Source organism: Ranitomeya imitator, chromosome 8 (genome assembly GCF_032444005.1).
Source record: "Ranitomeya imitator isolate aRanImi1 chromosome 8, aRanImi1.pri, whole genome shotgun sequence".
Taxonomy (NCBI): domain Eukaryota; kingdom Metazoa; phylum Chordata; class Amphibia; order Anura; family Dendrobatidae; genus Ranitomeya; species Ranitomeya imitator.
In genome coordinates, this window is record NC_091289.1 from 178,993,057 (window position 1) to 179,011,910 (window position 18,854).

Consider the following 18,854-nt stretch of genomic DNA (forward strand, 5'->3'; position numbering starts at 1 on the left):
GACAGGAGACCAGATGGGTTAATATTCGGAGACTTGTTGTGTGACCCCTGAAGAAAAATACTGCCTTATGACAGCAAAAAGCAAATCCAGCGTTATATTTAAAGGGTTTGTCCACTTCCTACAAACTTTCCGTCAGGCCTACTAGATAGTATGGAGAATGATAAAAGGGGGTCTCCATTACACCACATTAGGGGGATGCTACAATGAGCCAATGGACCTGACAAGTTCATATATAAAACCAATATGGTCACACACTTACATTGGTCACTCGCCGGCGCTCTGTGCTCATTCGGTCAGGTCAATCATGTCACATGTATTAACCCTTTATCTTCTGCAGGCATTGGAAGTTCTCACTGCCGCCGTAGAGTACGGGCTCACAGACCTGAGAAAGGTAATTCTGAGGATTGTGGGGTGGTATCAGATAAAAATGATGTTTTTTGTAATGATGGTGGGTGAAAAATCTTTTCTAATTCTCAGTATAACCATTTAGAACAGAATAGTGAGTGCAGCTCTGGAGTATAATATAGAATGTAACTCTGGATCAGTAATGTAATGTATGTACACAGTGACTGCACCAGCAGAATAGTGAGTGCAGCTCTGGAGTACAATACAGGATATAACTCCGGATCAGTAATGTAATGTATGTACACAGTGACTGCACCAGCAGAATAGTGAGTGCAGCTCTGGAGTATAATACAGGATATAACTCAGGATCAGTAATGTAATGTATGTACACAGTGACTGCACCAGCAGAATGGTGAGTGCAGCTCTGGAGTATAATACAGGATGTAACTCAGGATCAGTAATGTAATGTATGTACACAGTGACTGCACCAGCAGAATAGTGAGTGCAGCTCTATACAGGATGTAACTCAGGATCAGTAATGTAATGTATGTACACCGTGACTGCGCCCAGCAGAATAGTGAGTGCAGCTCTGGAGTATAATACAGGATGTAACTCAGGATCAGTAATGTAATGTATGTACACCGTGACTGCGCCCAGCAGAATAGTGAGTGCAGCTCTGGAGTATAATACAGGATGTAACTCAGGATCAGTACAGGATCAGTAATATAATGTTGGAGTAAAGTATTTCTTGGATCTTCCAATTTTTTGCCTTGGGGATATTTTTTGAGCCTCCTGTCTAGCAATGAGAATTCTTCACATGCCACTAGAGATTACTGAATTCCTCACTGTCAGGCGCTTTTACTTAGAGGTTTGATGTGCTGCAGAAATGCCGTTATCGCTGAGTGCAGGTGTGTGCAGTGCAGGGTAATGTTCTGCTGGTCTGGTCCCTGAAGGTAAAAGAGATCTTATTTCCCTTTCTTCCACACTAACTTTATTTGAAACCCCTCTTTAAGATTTGGTGATCACAATGATTGACTATTTCAGTGAGATGACCCGCTGCGTCTCTTCACAATATCTTTGTATAATGAAAAGTTTTCCAACCTTCTAGAAAAACTTTGTCCCCGTTTCATCAAGGCTAACATTTTGTGTTAAAGCCTTTGTTTATTTTTATGAATGATAGGAAGGAGAAACTGAGTGTGCAGAGATTTATCCATCTTGAGACTGTATAGAAGTTTCAAGATGGTGCTTCAGTATATAGGTGGAGTGGGCATCTCAGGAAATGCAGTGTGTGAGGTGTGGGACAAACGGCCATGACTCTTGAGAAATGTAGTTGAGAGTCACAGAATGAGAAGTGGCAGGACGTTCAGGATGTAGACAATAAATCCCGCAAAGATGTCTGCGGGCAGGTAAAAATAAAGGTGGCAGGGTTCTTAGAGGGCTTTTTATAGGAATCGTGTTTGTTTGTTTTTTTGTGCCCAGAAATTCACTATAAAAATGGTAAGTAGCTGACACACAAAGTTGTTAGAAAGTTGTGGAAAGTGTTATTACACAGGAATAAGCGGTGTACAACTAGAAGAAAAAAGCTTCTCACTTGTAGTTGAATTTAATGTAATAATTGCAGCTGATTCTTCCTGTGAGAATCTGTATCCAGGATCCTATTAATAATCCGACAGGAAATGACCGACGTCTGGGACCGAACTGTACACACAGCTGCTTGCCCCATACTGACAGCTCCTGTCAATGTGCTGCTATCAGTCATGTATAACAATGCAACGTATGTGTTATATACTGTGTATATCATATCCTGTGTATGGTGTGGATTATATACTGTTGCGCCTTTGTTTTTTCTTCCCATACGTCCAAGAGTCATAACTTTTTGTTTTCGCCATCGAAACAGACGTATGAAGGTTTTACTTTTGCAGGACGAGTTGTAGTTTTGACCGACACCAATCAGTTTGCTTCATAATGTCCTGAAAAACAGGGAAAAATTCAGTCTAAATAAATCAAGATCTTTTGAACATTTTTTAGTCATTTGCAGATCAATAGCTCGTCTGTGCATTCTTTGATTTCCATCATTCCGCAATGTTTTCTTCTTGGTGTTGCCGTTGGGGTGTTGGGGACCCACTACATCTAAATGCCTCTGTCTGTGATTGATGGTGGCACCTAAATGGTTAAACAGCAGTGATTGGAGTTATCCCTGTGTCCTGTGTTACCGGCAGACTCCGGGTCCATAATTTTACCGTGAGAATATCGCCGTGATATTACGAGGAGACTTCTATGAATATTATCATACTCCTGTGCATGAAGCGCTGAAGATGAAAGTGAAAACGCCAGTAAATGACCCACACCTAGGAGTCTGATCTGGGCTGTAGGCGTCTGTAATTAGCTCTAGATGTCAGGAAACCTCAATGTCTCTGCTTATAACCCAGGGATGGAAAGATAGAGGTGAGACGTCTTTATCCAGGGGGAAGCAACCTAGCGGGGTCACGCTGCACACCCCCACGCAGGACACACGATCCACGGCCTCTCGTCCCGCTGTTTGTATACGATTCACACCAGCTACATACTCACTTTCATTTTTTACGTATGTCTCCATTTTTATACCTTTGTTTGTCAACCCTCATGATATATTAGAATACATTCTACTGATTTCATTTTAATTGTAAAATCATGAAAAATGTGTCAATGATTATAGAATTGTATGAAAATGTCCCATTCATCATTTATCATTCTCCTATCGTGTATCATCCATCACCGAATAGCCATCATTTGTCACCCGTCATCTATCATTTGTCATGTCATTCATGGAACATTAACCAACAAATAAAGTAGCAGTCTGTAGCACTATAGCATGAAAATATGCAATATGGGACATATGAATTGCATTACTGCTCGAGAAAATAAGAAAAATTGAGAATACTTAGCGCATAAATTGTCCAGTTCATGGAACATTATCATTCATCATCTCTCATTTAACAAATATTTTATCCACCATCCATCATCTGTCTTAAAATAAACTTTATTAATCATTCATTATCTGTCATTTATCAGCCATCATTCATTATCTATCGTCCCTCATCTGTCATTCAGGACACATCATTCATCAACACATCTGTTGTCATGATTCATCCGTCATCCATCATCTCAAATGTCATTTATCATAAATCTGCTATCATTTATCATCCAACATCTGTTGCCAATCGCCATCATTCGTTATGTCACTTATCATAAATCAGCTGTCAGTTTTCTATCATTTTTTATTGTCCATGATTCATTGTCCGTCATTCATCATCCACCACCCATGGTCCAAAACCCATCTTTCATCACCGATTATTCAATAAACTTCATCTATCGGGCATCAGGAATAATTTGTCATCCATTTTTTTTCGTCGTCATCATCATTTTTTTTTTTCCTCTGTTCTACAATGAAGTCATGAGACGATGTATACAATTTATGGGATCATCAGATATTGTCCATCTTTCCATCTCTCATCCCGCTGACTGCACTGATCACACCAGGGCGGTGATTTCCTTTTATATTGGTGGATATCGGTGACTCTTAATGAACCCCAATGCCATACAGTAGGGCCTGTTGGGGGTCAATCATGGTGCATTCAGCTCCATGTTTCCAGGCAAAATTAGCGGAAACTTCCAAATGAGAAGAACTTAGTCCATTTCTAAACCTAAAGACCAGAGCGGACGCGGGAAATCTGTGCAATTCCGAGTGCTTAAGAGTTGGGAACAGAGTTGAGCATAAACATTTGGATGACTCTGGTCATTAGTCCATGGTGGCCGGACCAGTGCCCTGCGACCCTCCTCTTCTGATTAGGTGGTCCGGCATGATGCGCACATTACGGTGCTCTGGGTTTGCTCATCATAAGAGGCATCGGTGATGCCGGCGGGAAGGAGATGGTTTACAGGACACTGGTCTGGCCACACCATGGACTGCCGACATGGACCTGGGTGCTGCAGATCTTTTTCCACAACTCTGCGTTGGAGCTGAACATGTCCTACGATAACGGCTCCATCTGCGCTGCGTGGGAATTACAGTATTTTTTATGACAAACAGATTTTGTCTCCAACTAAAAAAGCAAAATACTAAGAGGAAAGAAAGTCAGATTTGCATCTGGGCGCGGCGTCACCAAACCCCCTCAATTACATAGCTGAACTGGGAACTGATGTGTTATGGGGGTCTGAGCGCTGCCCATGACATCATGGAGGGGGTCTATTCTCCGCTCCGGATGTCTCTACGAGGTCAGCACTAGAGCAGGAAGGCTTTGAAGTAATATTACATGAAGAGGGATGGTGGGGGTCCGGGGGTCTCCCTCCCATGAGATCATCGCTTCCTTTTCCTCCCAGCTGCTTGTCATTAGAGAGGATGAGCCATTGTACTGCGCCCACCACAGCCCCAGTATAACTTCCTTATGGGAAGCCATTGATCAGACGGAGGCTTCCTGTATGTCCCAATGTCCACAACCAAGAGGACGAAATATTAACCCTAAATTAGACGCTTACAATGGCGCAAGAATAGGAGGAGCGGCTGATATCAATCTCCTATATGGAGGTTGTACCAGTGCTAGAGCGTTATAGGAGGAGAGGCTGATATTAGTCTCCTATATGGAGGTTATATCAGTGCTAGAGCGTTATAGGAGGAGCGGCTGACATCAGTCTCCTTTATGGAGGTTATATCAGTGCTAGAGCATTATAGGAGGAGAGGCTGATATTAGTCTCCTATATGGAGGTTATATCAGTGCTAGAGCGTTATAGGAGGAGCGGCTGATATCAGTCTCCTATATGGAGGTTATATCAGTGCTAGAGCGTTATAGGAGGAGCGGCTGACATCAGTATCCTATATGGAGGTTATATCAGTGCTACAGCGTTATAGGAGGAGTGGCTGATATCAGTCTCCTATATGGAGGTTATACCAGTGCTAGAGCGTTATAGGAGGAGCGGCTGATATTAGTCTCCTTTATGGAGGTTATATCAGTGCTAGAGCATTATAGGAGGAGCGGCTGATATTAGTCTCCTATATGGAGGTTATATCAGTGCTAGAGCGTTATAGGAGGAGCGGCTGACATCAGTTTCATATATGGAGGTTATATCAGTGCTAGAGCGTTACAGGAGGAGCGGCTGACATCAGTCTCCTATATGGAGGTTATATCAGTGCTAGAGCATTATAGGAGGAGCGGCTGATATTAGTCTCCTATATGGAGGTTATATCAGTGCTACAGCGTTATAGGAGGAGCGGCTGACATCAGTTTCATATATGGAGGTTATATCAGTGCTAGAGCGTTACAGGAGGAGCGGCTGACATCAGTCTCCTATATGGAGGTTATATCAGTGCTAGAGCATTATAGGAGGAGCGGCTGATATTAGTCTCCTATATGGAGGTTATATCATTGCTAGAGCGTTACAGGAGGAGCGGCTGATATCAGTCAACTATATGGAGGTTATACCAGTGCTAGAGCGTTATAGGAGGAGCGGCTGACATCAGTCTCATATATGGAGGTTACATCAGTGCTAGAGCGTTATATGAGGAGCGGCTGACATCAGTCTCCTATATGGAGGTTATAGCAGTGGTAGAGCGTTATATGAGGAGCGGCTGACATCAGTCTCCTATATGGAGGTTATATCAGTGGTAGAGCGTTATAGGAGGAGCGGCTGATAGTAGTCTCCTATATAGAGGTTATATCAGTGCTAGAGCGTTATAGGAGAAGCGGCTGACATCAGTCTCCTATATGGAGGTTATATCAGTGCTAGAGCGTTATAGGAGGAGCGGCTGATATTAGTCTCCTATATGGAGGTTATATCATTGCTAGAGCGTTATAGGAGGAGCGGCTGATATTAGTCTCCTATATGGAGGTTATATCAGTGCTAGAGCATTATAGGAGGACCGGCTGACATCAGTCTCCTATATGGAGGTTATATCAGTGGTAGAGCGTTATAGGAGGAGTGGCTGATATTAGTCTCCTATATGGAGGTTATACCAGTGCTAGAGCGTTATAGGAGGAGCGGCTGACATCAGTCTCCTATATGGAGGTTATACCAGTGCTAGAGCGTTATAGGAGGAGCGGCTGATATTAGTCTCCTATATGGAGGTTATACCAGTGCTAGGGCGTTATAGGAGGAGCGGCTGATATTAGTCTCCTATATGGAGGTTATACCAGTGCTAGAGCGTTATAGGAGGAGCGGCTGATATTAGTCTCCTATATGGAGGTTATACCAGTGCTAGAGCGTTATAGGAGGAGCGGCTGATATTAGTCTCCTATATGGAGGTTATACCAGTGCTAGAGCGTTATAGGAGGAGCGGCTGATATTAGTCTCCTATATGGAGGTTATACCAGTGCTAGAGCGTTATAGGAGGAGTGGCTGATATTAGTCTCCTATATGGAGGTTATACCAGTGCTAGAGTGTTATAGGAGGAGCGGCTGATATTAGTCTCCTATATGGAGGTTATACCAGTGCTAGAGCGTTATAGGAGGAGCGGCTGATATTAGTCTCCTATATGGAGGTTATACCAGTGCTAGAGCGTTATAGGAGGAGTGGCTGATATTAGTCTCCTATATGGAGGTTATACCAGTGCTAGAGCGTTATAGGAGGAGTGGCTGATATTAGTCTCCTATATGGAGGTTATACCAGTGCTAGAGCGTTATAGGAGGAGCGGCTGATATTAGTCTCCTATATGGAGGTTATACCAGTGCTAGAGCGTTATAGGAGGAGCGGCTGATATTAGTCTCCTATATGGAGGTTATACCAGTGCTAGAGCGTTATAGGAGGAGTGGCTGATATTAGTCTCCTATATGGAGGTTATACCAGTGCTAGAGCGTTATAGGAGGAGTGGCTGATATTAATCTCCTATATGGAGGTTATACCAGTGCTAGAGCGTTATAGGAGGAGCGGCTGACATCAGTCTCCTATATGGAGGTTATACCAGTGCTAGAGCGTTATAGGAGGAGCGGCTGACATCAGTCTCCTATATGGAGGTTATACCAGTGCTAGAGCGTTATAGGAGGAGCAGCTGATATTAGTCTCCTATATGGAGGTTATACCAGTGCTAGAGCGTTATAGGAGGAGCGGCTGATATTAGTCTCCTATATGGAGGTTATACCAGTGCTAGAGTGTTATAGGAGGAGCGGCTGATATTAGTCTCCTATATGGAGGTTATACCAGTGCTAGGGTGTTATAGGAGGAGCGGCTGATATTAGTCTCCTATATGGAGGTTATACCAGTGCTAGGGTGTTATAGGAGGAGCGGCTGATATTAGTCTCCTATATGGAGGTTATATCAGTGCTAGAGTGTTATAGGAGGAGCGGCTGATATTAGTCTCCTATATGGAGGTTATACCAGTGCTAGAGCGTTATAGGAGGAGTGGCTGATATTAGTCTCCTATATGGAGGTTATACCAGTGCTAGAGTGTTATAGGAGGAGCGGCTGATATTAGTCTCCTATATGGAGGTTATACCAGTGCTAGAGCATTATAGGAGGAGCGGCTGATATTAGTCTCCTATATGGAGGTTATACCAGTGCTAGGGTGTTATAGGAGGAGCGGCTGATGTCATTTGCACTTATAGAAAGGTTCTCTGCACTGGAGATTGTGTGACATAAGGAAGTTTGTTACGTGGCTGATAACAGAGAGAAATAGATTGCATTCACTTGTTGTGGATTCAGCCTCTCTCCAACTTGTAATGTCTGATAATAGGGAGCAATAGATTATACAGCTGCACAGCAAATGGAAGGAAATGTATAAAAATCTAATCTTATAAATTATGATAAATCTATGTAAGACCCTTGATGGTCATTTGGGGGGATGGGGATCTGCATGAGCTGCACCCCTCCCCTGCCTGTCCAGAAGTGACAGGCTGGGGAGGGGTGGACTGGAAGCCACGAGGGTCTCCCCATAAGGGTCTAGTCAGGAGGTTTGTGACTTGTTAGCAGCTTCTCTCTGAGTCAGGCTCCTGACATGACTGTGCTGATCATCACTTCTGCTAGGACTCCCCCAGGGGATCCCCAAGTATAACCTTCCCCCACCTCCATAACTTTCCTATCACCTCCCCCAAAACTTCTGCCTCTGCAGCTCTCTGTACTGACATGACTCCCGGTGCCCCCCATGGGACACCCCCTGTGTCTGGGATGATACATTGTATGTGCTGATCTTTCCTGTAACCTTCCCACTGAGTGATGCTGGTTTCATTATTTGTAGATACTATGTTGTATTAATATCCGGTGCGAATGCTAGAAAGTGCCAGCGGTGCCAGGAGCGTGGGCACTATGGGGTCTACGGGCCTCTAGGCACTGCCTGACCGTCCGGCCCAGCGGGGGTGATTGTAGCATATGATTGTAGGCAGCAGCTGCTGAGATCACTGGGGGATGCTGATCGGTGACCCCTGATCCTGGGATTTGTAGATCAGTGGCAGGAATGACATACACTGTATCACAGCAGATTGTTCCCACGGATCCTCAAATCTGACAGTGTCCAGGATGTCGCCGCGGTCTCACAGTCTCCAGTTTGTGTCATTATACTTGTTCTAAAGCAAACACTAAAGCGATTCACAAACTGTAAACACGACGTGTCAGGACTGCCGCACTGAATAATGGGGTGCATGAGGGAGAGGATGGACCTTTTCTGACTACCCCATTAGGATTATATAGAATAGTCATGAGATTTTCCCTTTTTAATATTGTGTTTCTTTACACAATTGTATATCTTTATATTGGCCAGAGCTCCAAATGCACTATATTGACAGCTACATAAAAAATTGTCCCCCCACCAGGGGGAGACCCCTGCATATAGAGATATATGATAAGATTCTAACTGTCTGCAGCCACCACTAGGGGGAGCTCCCTGTATACAAAGATGTATGGTAAGAATCTGTCTGATTGCAGCCAACACTAGGGGGAGCTCCCTTTATACAGAGATACATGGTAAGATCCTGGCTGCAGCCACCACTAGGGGGAGCTCCCTGTATACAGAGATACATGATAAGATCCTGTCTCCAGCCACTATTAGGGGGAGCTCCCTGTATACAGAAATACATGATAAGATCCTGTCTGCAGCCACCACTAGGGGGAGCTCCCTGTGTACAGAGATACATGAGAAGATCCTGTCTGGAGCCACCACTAGGGGGAGCTCCCTGTATACAGAGATACATGAGAAGATCCTGTCTGCAGTCACCACTAGGGGGAGCTCCCTGTATACAGAGACACATGATAAGATCCTGTCTGCAGTCACCACTAGGGGGAGCTCCCTGTATACAGAGATACATGAGAAGATCCTGTCTGCAGTCACCACTAGGGGGAGCTCCCTGTATACAGAAATACATAAGATCCTGTCTGCAGTCACCACTAGGGGGAGCTCCCTGTATACAGAAATACATGATAAGATCCTGTCTGCAGTCACCACTAGGGGGAGCTCCCTGTATAGAGATACATGATAAGATCCTGTCTGCAGCCACCACTAGGGGGAGCTCCCTGTATACAGAGATACATGATAAGATCCTGTCTGCAGTCACCACTAGGGGGAGCTCCCTGTATACAGAGATACATGATAAGATCCTGTCTGCAGTCACCACTAGGGGGAGCTCCCCGTATACAGAGATACATGATAAGATCCTGGCTGCAGCCACCACTAGGGGGTGCTCCCCGTATACAGAGATACATGATAAGATCCTGTCTGCAGTCACCACTAGGGGGAGCTCCCTGTATACAGAGATACATGATAAGATCCTGTCTGCAGCCACCACTAGGGGGAGCTTCCTGTATACAGAGATACATGATAAGATCCTGTCTGCAGTCACCACTAGGGGGAGCTCCCCGTATACAGAGATACATGATAAGATCCTGGCTGCAGCCACCACTAGGGGGTGCTCCCCGTATACAGAGATACATGATAAGATCCTGTCTGCAGTCACCACTAGGGGGAGCTCCCTGTATACAGAGATACATGATAAGATCCTGTCTGCAGTCACCACTAGGGGGAGCTTCCTGTATACAGAGATACATGATAAGATCCTGTCTGCAGTCACCACTAGGGGGAGCTCCCTGTATAGAGATACATGATAAGATCCTGTCTGCAGCCACCACTAGGGGGAGCTCCCCGTATACAGAGATACATGATAAGATCCTGTCTGCAGCCACCACTAGGGGGAGCTTCCTGTATACAGAGATACATGATAAGATCCTGTCTGCAGCCACCACTAGGGGGAGCTCCCTGTATACAGAGATACATGAGAAGATCCTGTCTGCAGTCACCACTAGGGGGAGCTCCCTGTATACAGAGATACATGAGAAGATCCTGTCTGCAGTCACCACTAGGGGGAGCTCCCTGTATATGGAGATACATCATATAATGTCTGGAAAAACCTTTAGGTATTTTTAGTTAAATTTTCACTTTTCTGTTATTATGTCAATAAAAAACCAATTTCTAATATACGTAGTGGCAAAATGATCAAGACTGGCTTTTTTTTTAGGAGCAATTGCAATTTATGCAAAAAATGTGTGACTTTAATCTACCTGTTTGCTAGCATAAAATCTTTGGAAGCTTCCCTTTTTACTAGTTCAGGTTCAAGGTTTCTTGTCTATTTTCCAGCTTTGTGTGGACTTCATCAGTCAGACGCTGACGGTGGACATGGCCTGTGAAGCGTTACAGGTAGGAGACTGTGCATTGGCTTATTATACAGGATTGTGATTAATATCCATAGCCGTTGAGGCTGCAGCGATGCATACAGTATATATCTGGGAGTCGGATCCATCAACACTTTTACACCAGAGTTCTGCAGTAAAAATCTTCAAAAAGTCACAAACTTTGGCGCATCTCGAGTCTGCATTAAAATTTTGCGACTTTTAACGTTATCGCGCCATTTTTGATGATGAGCGGCGATGGATGTGCACGCCTCTTTCTGCATTGCCTAATTAATTGAGGTGTGCAGAAGAGCGTAAACTTCAAGTTTTTGAGGTTTATTTTGGAGAGTTTCCACTAAAATAATCTCAGTGTGTATGTGCACATGACGTATTTTTCTGGCAGATTCCATCATGGAAACCGCTATGTGAGCAGAACTGGATAGGGACAGGATTCAATTCACTAACAAAAATAGACGAGATCTTAGAATATTAAGAAATAAAAGCACAAACTGCATTAAAAAGATTCAGAACTTTTGTGGACTTTTCTCAAGCTGCATAACATGTATAGTAACATCACGTCAATCGCTTAATTGCGCATACGTGCGGTTTTATTGCTCCTTCTCGTCTTTGTTACATATTTTTGTGATGCATTTTTTTTTTGTGCAAACATTCCGTTTTTGGATTTAAGGTACCGTCACATTTAGCGACGCTGCAGCGATACCGACAACGATCCGGATCGCTGCAGCGTCGCTGTTTGGTCGCTGGAGAGCTGTCACACAGACAGCTCTCCAGCGACCAACGATGCTGGTAACCAGGGTAAACATCGGGTAACTAAGCGCAGGGCCGCGCTTAGTAACCCGAAGTTTACCCTGGTTTAACATCCTAAAAGTAAAAAAGACAAACGCTTCATACTTACCTTCCGCTGTCTGTCCCCGGCGCTCTGCTTCTCTGTACTGGCTGTGAGCACAGCGGCCGGAAAGCATAGCGGTGACGTCACCGCTCTGCTTTCCGGCCGCTGTGCTCACAGTGAGTGCAGGAAAGCACAGCGCCGGAGGACAGACAGCGGAAGGTAAGTATGAAGCGTTTGTTTTTTTTACTTTTAGGATGGTAACCAGGGTAAACATCGGGTTACTAAGCGCGGCCCTGCGCTTCGTAACCCGATGTTTACCCTGGTTACCAGCGAAGACATTGCTGAATCGGTGTCACACACGCCGATTCAACGATGTCAGCAGGGAGATCCAGCGACGAAATAAAGTTCTGGACTTTCTGCAGCGACCAACGATGTCACAGCAGGATTCTGATCGCTGCTGTGTGTCAAGCTGAACGATATCGCTAGCCAGGACGCTGCAACGTCACAGATCGCTAGCGATATCGTTTAGTGTGACGGTACCTTTAGTTCAGTATGATTTAGTCTCTGAGATATCGTCAGTTGAACAGCGGCACATAAACCTCCATCAGTCATTCTGCCACCATGAACCTGCAGAGAGGTGATCTGCAGTCACAGAGGGGATGAGCATCTCTAAATGTCATGTTCCTCTTGTGACCATTATCTGGATGCGTCACTCGCTACTGCGGACATTTTCAGAACTCTTGGTAAAACTTCTGAAAAGCGAAAAAAAAAAAAATACATTTCCTGACACAAGATCAGTGGAGGCACCAGGTCGCCCGTTTCCCACTGCTAGAGTTGCCCAAATCCCACTGCTAGAATCGCCCGATTCCCAGCGTTAGTGTCGCTCGATTCCTACCACTAGTCGCCTGATTCCCAGCCCTAGAATCGCCCGATTCCCAGCGCTGGTCGCCCGACTCCCAGCCCTCGAATCGCACGATTCCCATCGCTGGTCGCCCGATTCCCAGGGCTAGAGTCGCCCGATTCCCAGGGCTAGAGTCGCCCGATTCCCAGGGGTAGAGTCGCCCGATTCCCAGGGGTAGAGTCGCCCGATTCCCAGGGGTAGAGTCGCCCGATTCCCAGGGGTAGAGTCGCCCGATTCCCAGGGCTAGAGTCGCCCGATTCCCAGGGCTAGAGTCGCCCGATTCCCAGGGCTAGAGTCGCCCGATTCCCAGGGCTAGAGTCATCCGATTCACAGGGCTAGAGTCGCCCGATTCCCAGGGCTAGAGTCGCCCGATTCCCAGGGCTAGAGTCGCCCGATTCCCAGGGCTAGAGTCGCCCGATTCCCAGGGCTAGAGTCGCCCGATTCCCAGGGCTAGAGTCACCAGATCCCTGCCAGAGTACTTCTTAAAGATCACATTGCCCATCCAGTCATATCTGTAATACCAGTCGCGGCTTAGGTACAGAGCTCGGAAGCCTATCATGTGTGATACTGTCTTCTAAGCCACTCCTGTATCTAAGTCTTTCTTTTGTTACTCTCTGCTGAACTCTTGTATCTAACCCTAGTATGCGATACTGTCTAATGAGCTACTATGATTCTATTATGTATCTATTATGTGAGATACTATCTGCTGCTTTGTATCCATTCCTATCGTGTGTGTTCACTGCTGCATCTAATCTTATATTAAGTGATACTGTCTGAGTTGTGCTATCTAATACTGCTACGTGTGATCTGTACTGATCTGCTGTATCTAATCGTATTATGTGTGATACTGTCTGCTGTGCTGATGTATCCAAACTTATCATGAGAGATCCTGCCTGCTGAGCTGCTGTATCTAAGCTTTAATCAGTTGGATTTGTCTTTCTCTCACTCTCATCGGCCTCGCAAAAATAAAAAACAAATGGTCTATAAATCACTGGTTTCCAGTCTACACCAGTACCACTTGAAGGGCCTGTTAGTGGGAGCCGGAATCTTGAACCAATTCCCAGTAAGTAAAGTAAATCTCTGAAAATTGTTGCCCCCGGTATAATACCCCCAACCCTCAATTTCCTCTCTGATTATGCAAACACACTAAATACTATACAAGATAAAATAATATATACCTCCTGAATAGCATGCTAGGTAGTGTAAGAGCCCCCCATGGTCCCTGCCCTCTTTCTTGGAGTCCCCCTATAGAATCACAATACATCATCTATATTTTCTGTCTCGCCCCCCATCCGTCTGCTGTAAAACATTGCCCAATCTGTGGAAGATCTATAGATCTGTTCATGCTCCTGGTTCATGAAAGCTCCCATGTCTGGTGTGTTTGTACACCTGTGTCTGGCTTTATTGGAAAACGGTAATTTTCCTATCCATCATATGCAGCATCACCGTATTGTACGAGCGAGCAAGTGATCGCGTCTCCTACAGTGACCAATAAAAAATGAGAAGCAAAATCAAATATATATATTATAATATGCAAATATAAGCAATCCTACCATCCCCCCCTTTTCTGCAGAATGTAAAATAATAAAGAAAAAAACATCTCTGGCATCTTCACCTGCATATCCATTAAGACAAATAAACTACCGTATTATAATGTGTACTTCATTTGCTGAAATTAAAAAAATCTAAATATCAGCATCACTTCCCCAAAAAATGGATTAAAAAAATAACGGTAAAATATATAGCTCATAGCACAAAAAAAAGCCCTCTGATACCGCTCTATGTTCAAGAAAAATTCTAGCTCTTTGAAAGCAAAAAGGAAAGGTCAAAAGAGAAAAGGATCGCCGGAGACTCCAAAGTCCTAGTCACTCGTGCCCGCATCACCCTGGAGACTGTACTGGCAGCCATTGGTGGTGGTCACCCAGCACCTGTAGGGTACCGAATGTGACGGACGCTGATTTAACATTGCGATGATGTAACATTGATTGTCTGTGTCTTCCATTCGTTCTTGGTTTTCAGGCTGCGGTGACTTACGGTCAGACCGACCTGCGACAGAGATGTCTGACGTTCATAGAGCGCCATACTGCGGTGAGTAGCCTCCGGGTGGTGGTGTGGCGGCACAAGAGGCCATTATACAGGTCCTTCTCAAAAAATTAGCATATAGTGTTAAATTTCATTATTTACCATAATGTAATGATTACAATTAAACTTTCATATATTATAGATTCATTATCCACCAACTGAAATTTGTCAGGTCTTTTATTGTTTTAATACTGATGATTTTGGCATACAACTCCTGATAACCCAAAAAACCTGTCTCAATAAATTAGCATATCAAGAAAAGGTTCTCTAAACGACCTATTACCCTAATCTTCTGAATCAACTAATTAACTCTAAACACATGCAAAAGATACCTGAGGCTTTTATAAACTCCCTGCCTGGTTCATTACTCAAAACCCCCATCATGGGTAAGACTAGCGACCTGACAGATGTCAAGAAGGCCATCATTGACACCCTCAAGCAAGAGGGTAAGACCCAGAAAGAAATTTCTCAACAAATAGGCTGTTCCCAGAGTGCTGTATCAAGGCACCTCAATGGTAAGTCTGTTGGAAGGAAACAATGTGGCAGAAAACGCTGTACAACGAGAAGAGGAGACCGGACCCTGAGGAAGATTGTGGAGAAGGACCGATTCCAGACCTTGGGGAACCTGAGGAAACAGTGGACTGAGTCTGGTGTGGAAACATCCAGAGCCACCGTGCACAGGCGTGTGCAGGAAATGGGCTACAGGTGCCGCATTCCCCAGGTAAAGCCACTTTTGAACCATAAACAGCGGCAGAGGCGCCTGACCTGGGCTACAGAGAAGCAGCACTGGACTGTTGCTAAGTGGTCCCAAGTACTTTTTTCTGATGAAAGCAAATTTTGCATGTCATTCGGAAATCAAGGTGCCAGAGTCTGGAGGAAGACTGGGGAGAAGGAAATGCCAAAATGCCTGAAGTCCAGTGTCAAGTACCCACAGTCAGTGATGGTGTGGGGTGCCATGTCAGCTGCTGGTGTTGGTCCACTGTGTTTCATCAAGGGCAGGGTCAATGCAGCTAGCTATCAGGAGATTTTGGAGCACTTCATGCTTCCATCGGCTGAAATGCTTTATGGAGATGAAAAAAACACTGGTAAATGGTTTACTGACCATGGTATTACTGTGCTCAATTGGCCTGCCAACTCTCCTGACCTGAACCCCATAGAGAATCTGTGGGATATTGTGAAGAGAAAGTTGAGAGACGCAAGACCCAACACTCTGGATGAGCTTAAGGCCGCTATTGAAGCATCCTGGGCCTCCATAACATCTCAGCAGTGTCACAGGCTGATTGCCTCCATGCCACGCCGCATTGAAGCAGTCATTTCTGCCAAAGGATTCCCGACCAAGTATTGAGTGCATAACTGAACATTATTATTTGTTGGTTTTTTTGTTTGTTATTAAAAAACACTTTTATTTGATTGGATGGGTGAAATATGCTAATTTATTGAGACAGGTTTTTTGGGTTATCAGGAGTTGTATGCCAAAATCATCAGTATTAAAACAATAAAAGACCTGACAAATTTCAGTTGGTGGATAATGAATCTATAATATATGAAAGTTTAATTGTAATCATTACATTATGGTAAATAATGAAATTTAACACTATATGCTAATTTTTTGAGAAGGACCTGTATTAGAATAATCATTGGGGGATTGTTATGTAGGCAACTCAAGATGTAACAAGCGTAACCCCCAAACATCAGCTTCATGTGGATTAGTTTCTGGGTTCTGGGTATTTTTGTGCTGTTTTCTCCACCCAGTGGAGGGGGATGGGATCTTCTGGATTGTAAAGTGAAGGTCAGGGGGTCTCCAGATCCTCTCACTTGAGTGTAGGCTGTGACAGATCTACTTGTCATCCTCCTCCTTCTTGTATTGTGTCTTTGTGGTGCCTCATTGTCTTTTAGGGTCTGGCACAGGCGGCTCACATCTGCCGGGTGAACGTTATTTAACGCCACCGACATGAGCCAGGAATATAAAGGCAACAAACAAAAAAGTAGGGTTTATTCTGGGGACATTACTTTGTGCCATTTGTCACAGCATTGAGAGAGAAGCAAGGTAAAATTAGCAGCAGATGGCGTCCATTTTTTGCTATTGCAGACCCTCAGGCCAATCGGCCCTGGCTGATTCATAGACCTGGCTGCCCACAAGATAAAGGCAGGACGCATAGATTACTGTAGATGAATCTGTGTGAAGGATACTGATTCCTCTATAACTTTGTGCATCAATGGCGCCAAAACAACAGGGCTGAGCACTTGGCGGGCTCCAGGGTATGAACTTGCCGATTTCAGTTGGTTTGGCCAATTGTTCCCTGACATACGATGTAAGAGGGCAGAAGGATCCGGTACATCCGATTTCGGACTGCCCATCGTTTTGTTCTCTAAGAGATCATTTGTGCCCGGAGGAGTCTGGCAGCAGCTCTCTCGTAGACAACATCGGCAGACTGAGCGCCCCTGCGTATGAGATAGTCGGGGGGCATGGCTATCAGGCGAACAATCGGCCAAACCATCGTTGTGACAAATTTAGTCTCAGACATGATATAGAAGCTGGTTGTCAGCAATAATAGAGGGGAATATGTGTGAGGATATCACTGATAATTTATTAGGATGATTATGGATTCTGGGCTGAGATGTTCCTCTTCTGTTTCCTGTGTGGGAATTATCCAAACAGGATGTAAACTGAAAATAAACATCTTCCGATCACCGTGGATGTCCTCAGCGCTGACCTCCAACCTTTTCTCATGATTTGTTCTCCTTACAGGAAATCATTAAGACACAGAGTTTCCGGGAACTCTCCGATCTTGGAATTGTCAGCATTCTACAGAGCGACCGGTTGTCTATTGATGAGGTTCCCCTTATCCAGGCAGTCCGGGAGTGGGCATATGTCAGCTCGGTAAGGATCCTGGTGTCCTTGTGTGATGAAAGCTGGAATTTTGAAATGGAACACTTCATTGCATTTTGCCCTTGGACCAATTGACATCAGAAGCATGAGCTGTTTTTGTGCCTAACACCTCAATGCTGCAAGTAGCACACGGTGAATTTAAAGACTTATGGAAGTTATAGTCTAATTCATTGGATAGGGAATAACTTCCCAACCTCTGGGACTTCAACATATTCTGATAACTGGGGTGCTGAAGAGCTCTGTGTGGACGGAACGGTGGCCCTATTGTAATACCATATGTGCTTGTTAACACTTTCCTTTGTAAGGTGGTTCTGGATGTCCAGGTGTCTGTGGTCGCTCAGGACGCGGTGCGAGAATTACGTCTTATCCTCCTGTCACCAGATGAACTCACTACACTAGAGCGGGAAAATGGCAAAGATGACCTCATCCCGGTGAGATGCGGGGACAGGGCTTTCCTCATCGTATGTTATAACCTGCTTCTTCTAACCATATCTTCTCATTATTAGGAAATCCAGATCGCTCAGGCCTGGAAATTTCACGCCCTGAAAAAAGTTAGTGACTCCCACCCTCATCATTTTCAAAGGAGGAAGGGGACCCTGGGGAGAGAGCACCACCGTTACTTGTACTCCCCCTCTAAATAATCTAGATAGTCATCTCTTGGGACCAAAGGAAGACAAAAAGCGTCTTCTATGACAGCCAGACGAGGAGTTGGATGTAGAGGGATGGTTGACTTTGGTGATCTCGCCCAGAATGGTGTGTGAGCTCTGATGGCAACAGCTACCAGTTCTGGTCATAACACTAGCAGGAAGCTGCACCAAGGAACACGCTACCGCACTGTAAATAATTCACAGAAAGATTTTAGATTTTACTATAATAACCATAAAAATGTTTCCAGAGTTATTTTATTGAAGTGTGAAACACAGAGTCAACAGCTTCTGGTATTGCAGCATTCACAGGATTCTTCACCTGGCTGTTCCAGGACCCTAACCCTGAACGATGCAGTAATACTGGATCTGAGCATGTAGTGCTGTACACAGCTGCAATCCGAGTTGTTCAGCCCTCCATTGTAAATTCAGATTGTTTGCTAAACATACAAACTTTGGTTTACTGTAAACAGAATTAAACAAGAACAATGTAAATTGCTCAACATAACTAATATCTTCAAATTC

General features: G+C 44.7%; 1 protein-coding gene across 1 annotated transcript in view; it reads left to right on the forward strand.

Moving 5' to 3' along the window:
• Nucleotides 1-18,837, forward strand: part of BTBD19 (BTB domain containing 19) — a 26,886-nt gene extending 8,049 nt beyond the window's left edge. Inside the window, exons 3-8 of the mRNA XM_069737993.1 lie at nt 338-391; nt 10,931-10,990; nt 14,733-14,801; nt 17,545-17,676; nt 17,991-18,116; nt 18,192-18,837. Of these exons, the coding sequence (XP_069594094.1) occupies nt 338-391; nt 10,931-10,990; nt 14,733-14,801; nt 17,545-17,676; nt 17,991-18,116; nt 18,192-18,326 (576 nt within the window). The 3' untranslated portion in view covers nt 18,327-18,837. The remainder of the gene's footprint in view (nt 1-337; nt 392-10,930; nt 10,991-14,732; nt 14,802-17,544; nt 17,677-17,990; nt 18,117-18,191) is intronic.
• Nucleotides 18,838-18,854: the final 17 nt, after the last annotated feature.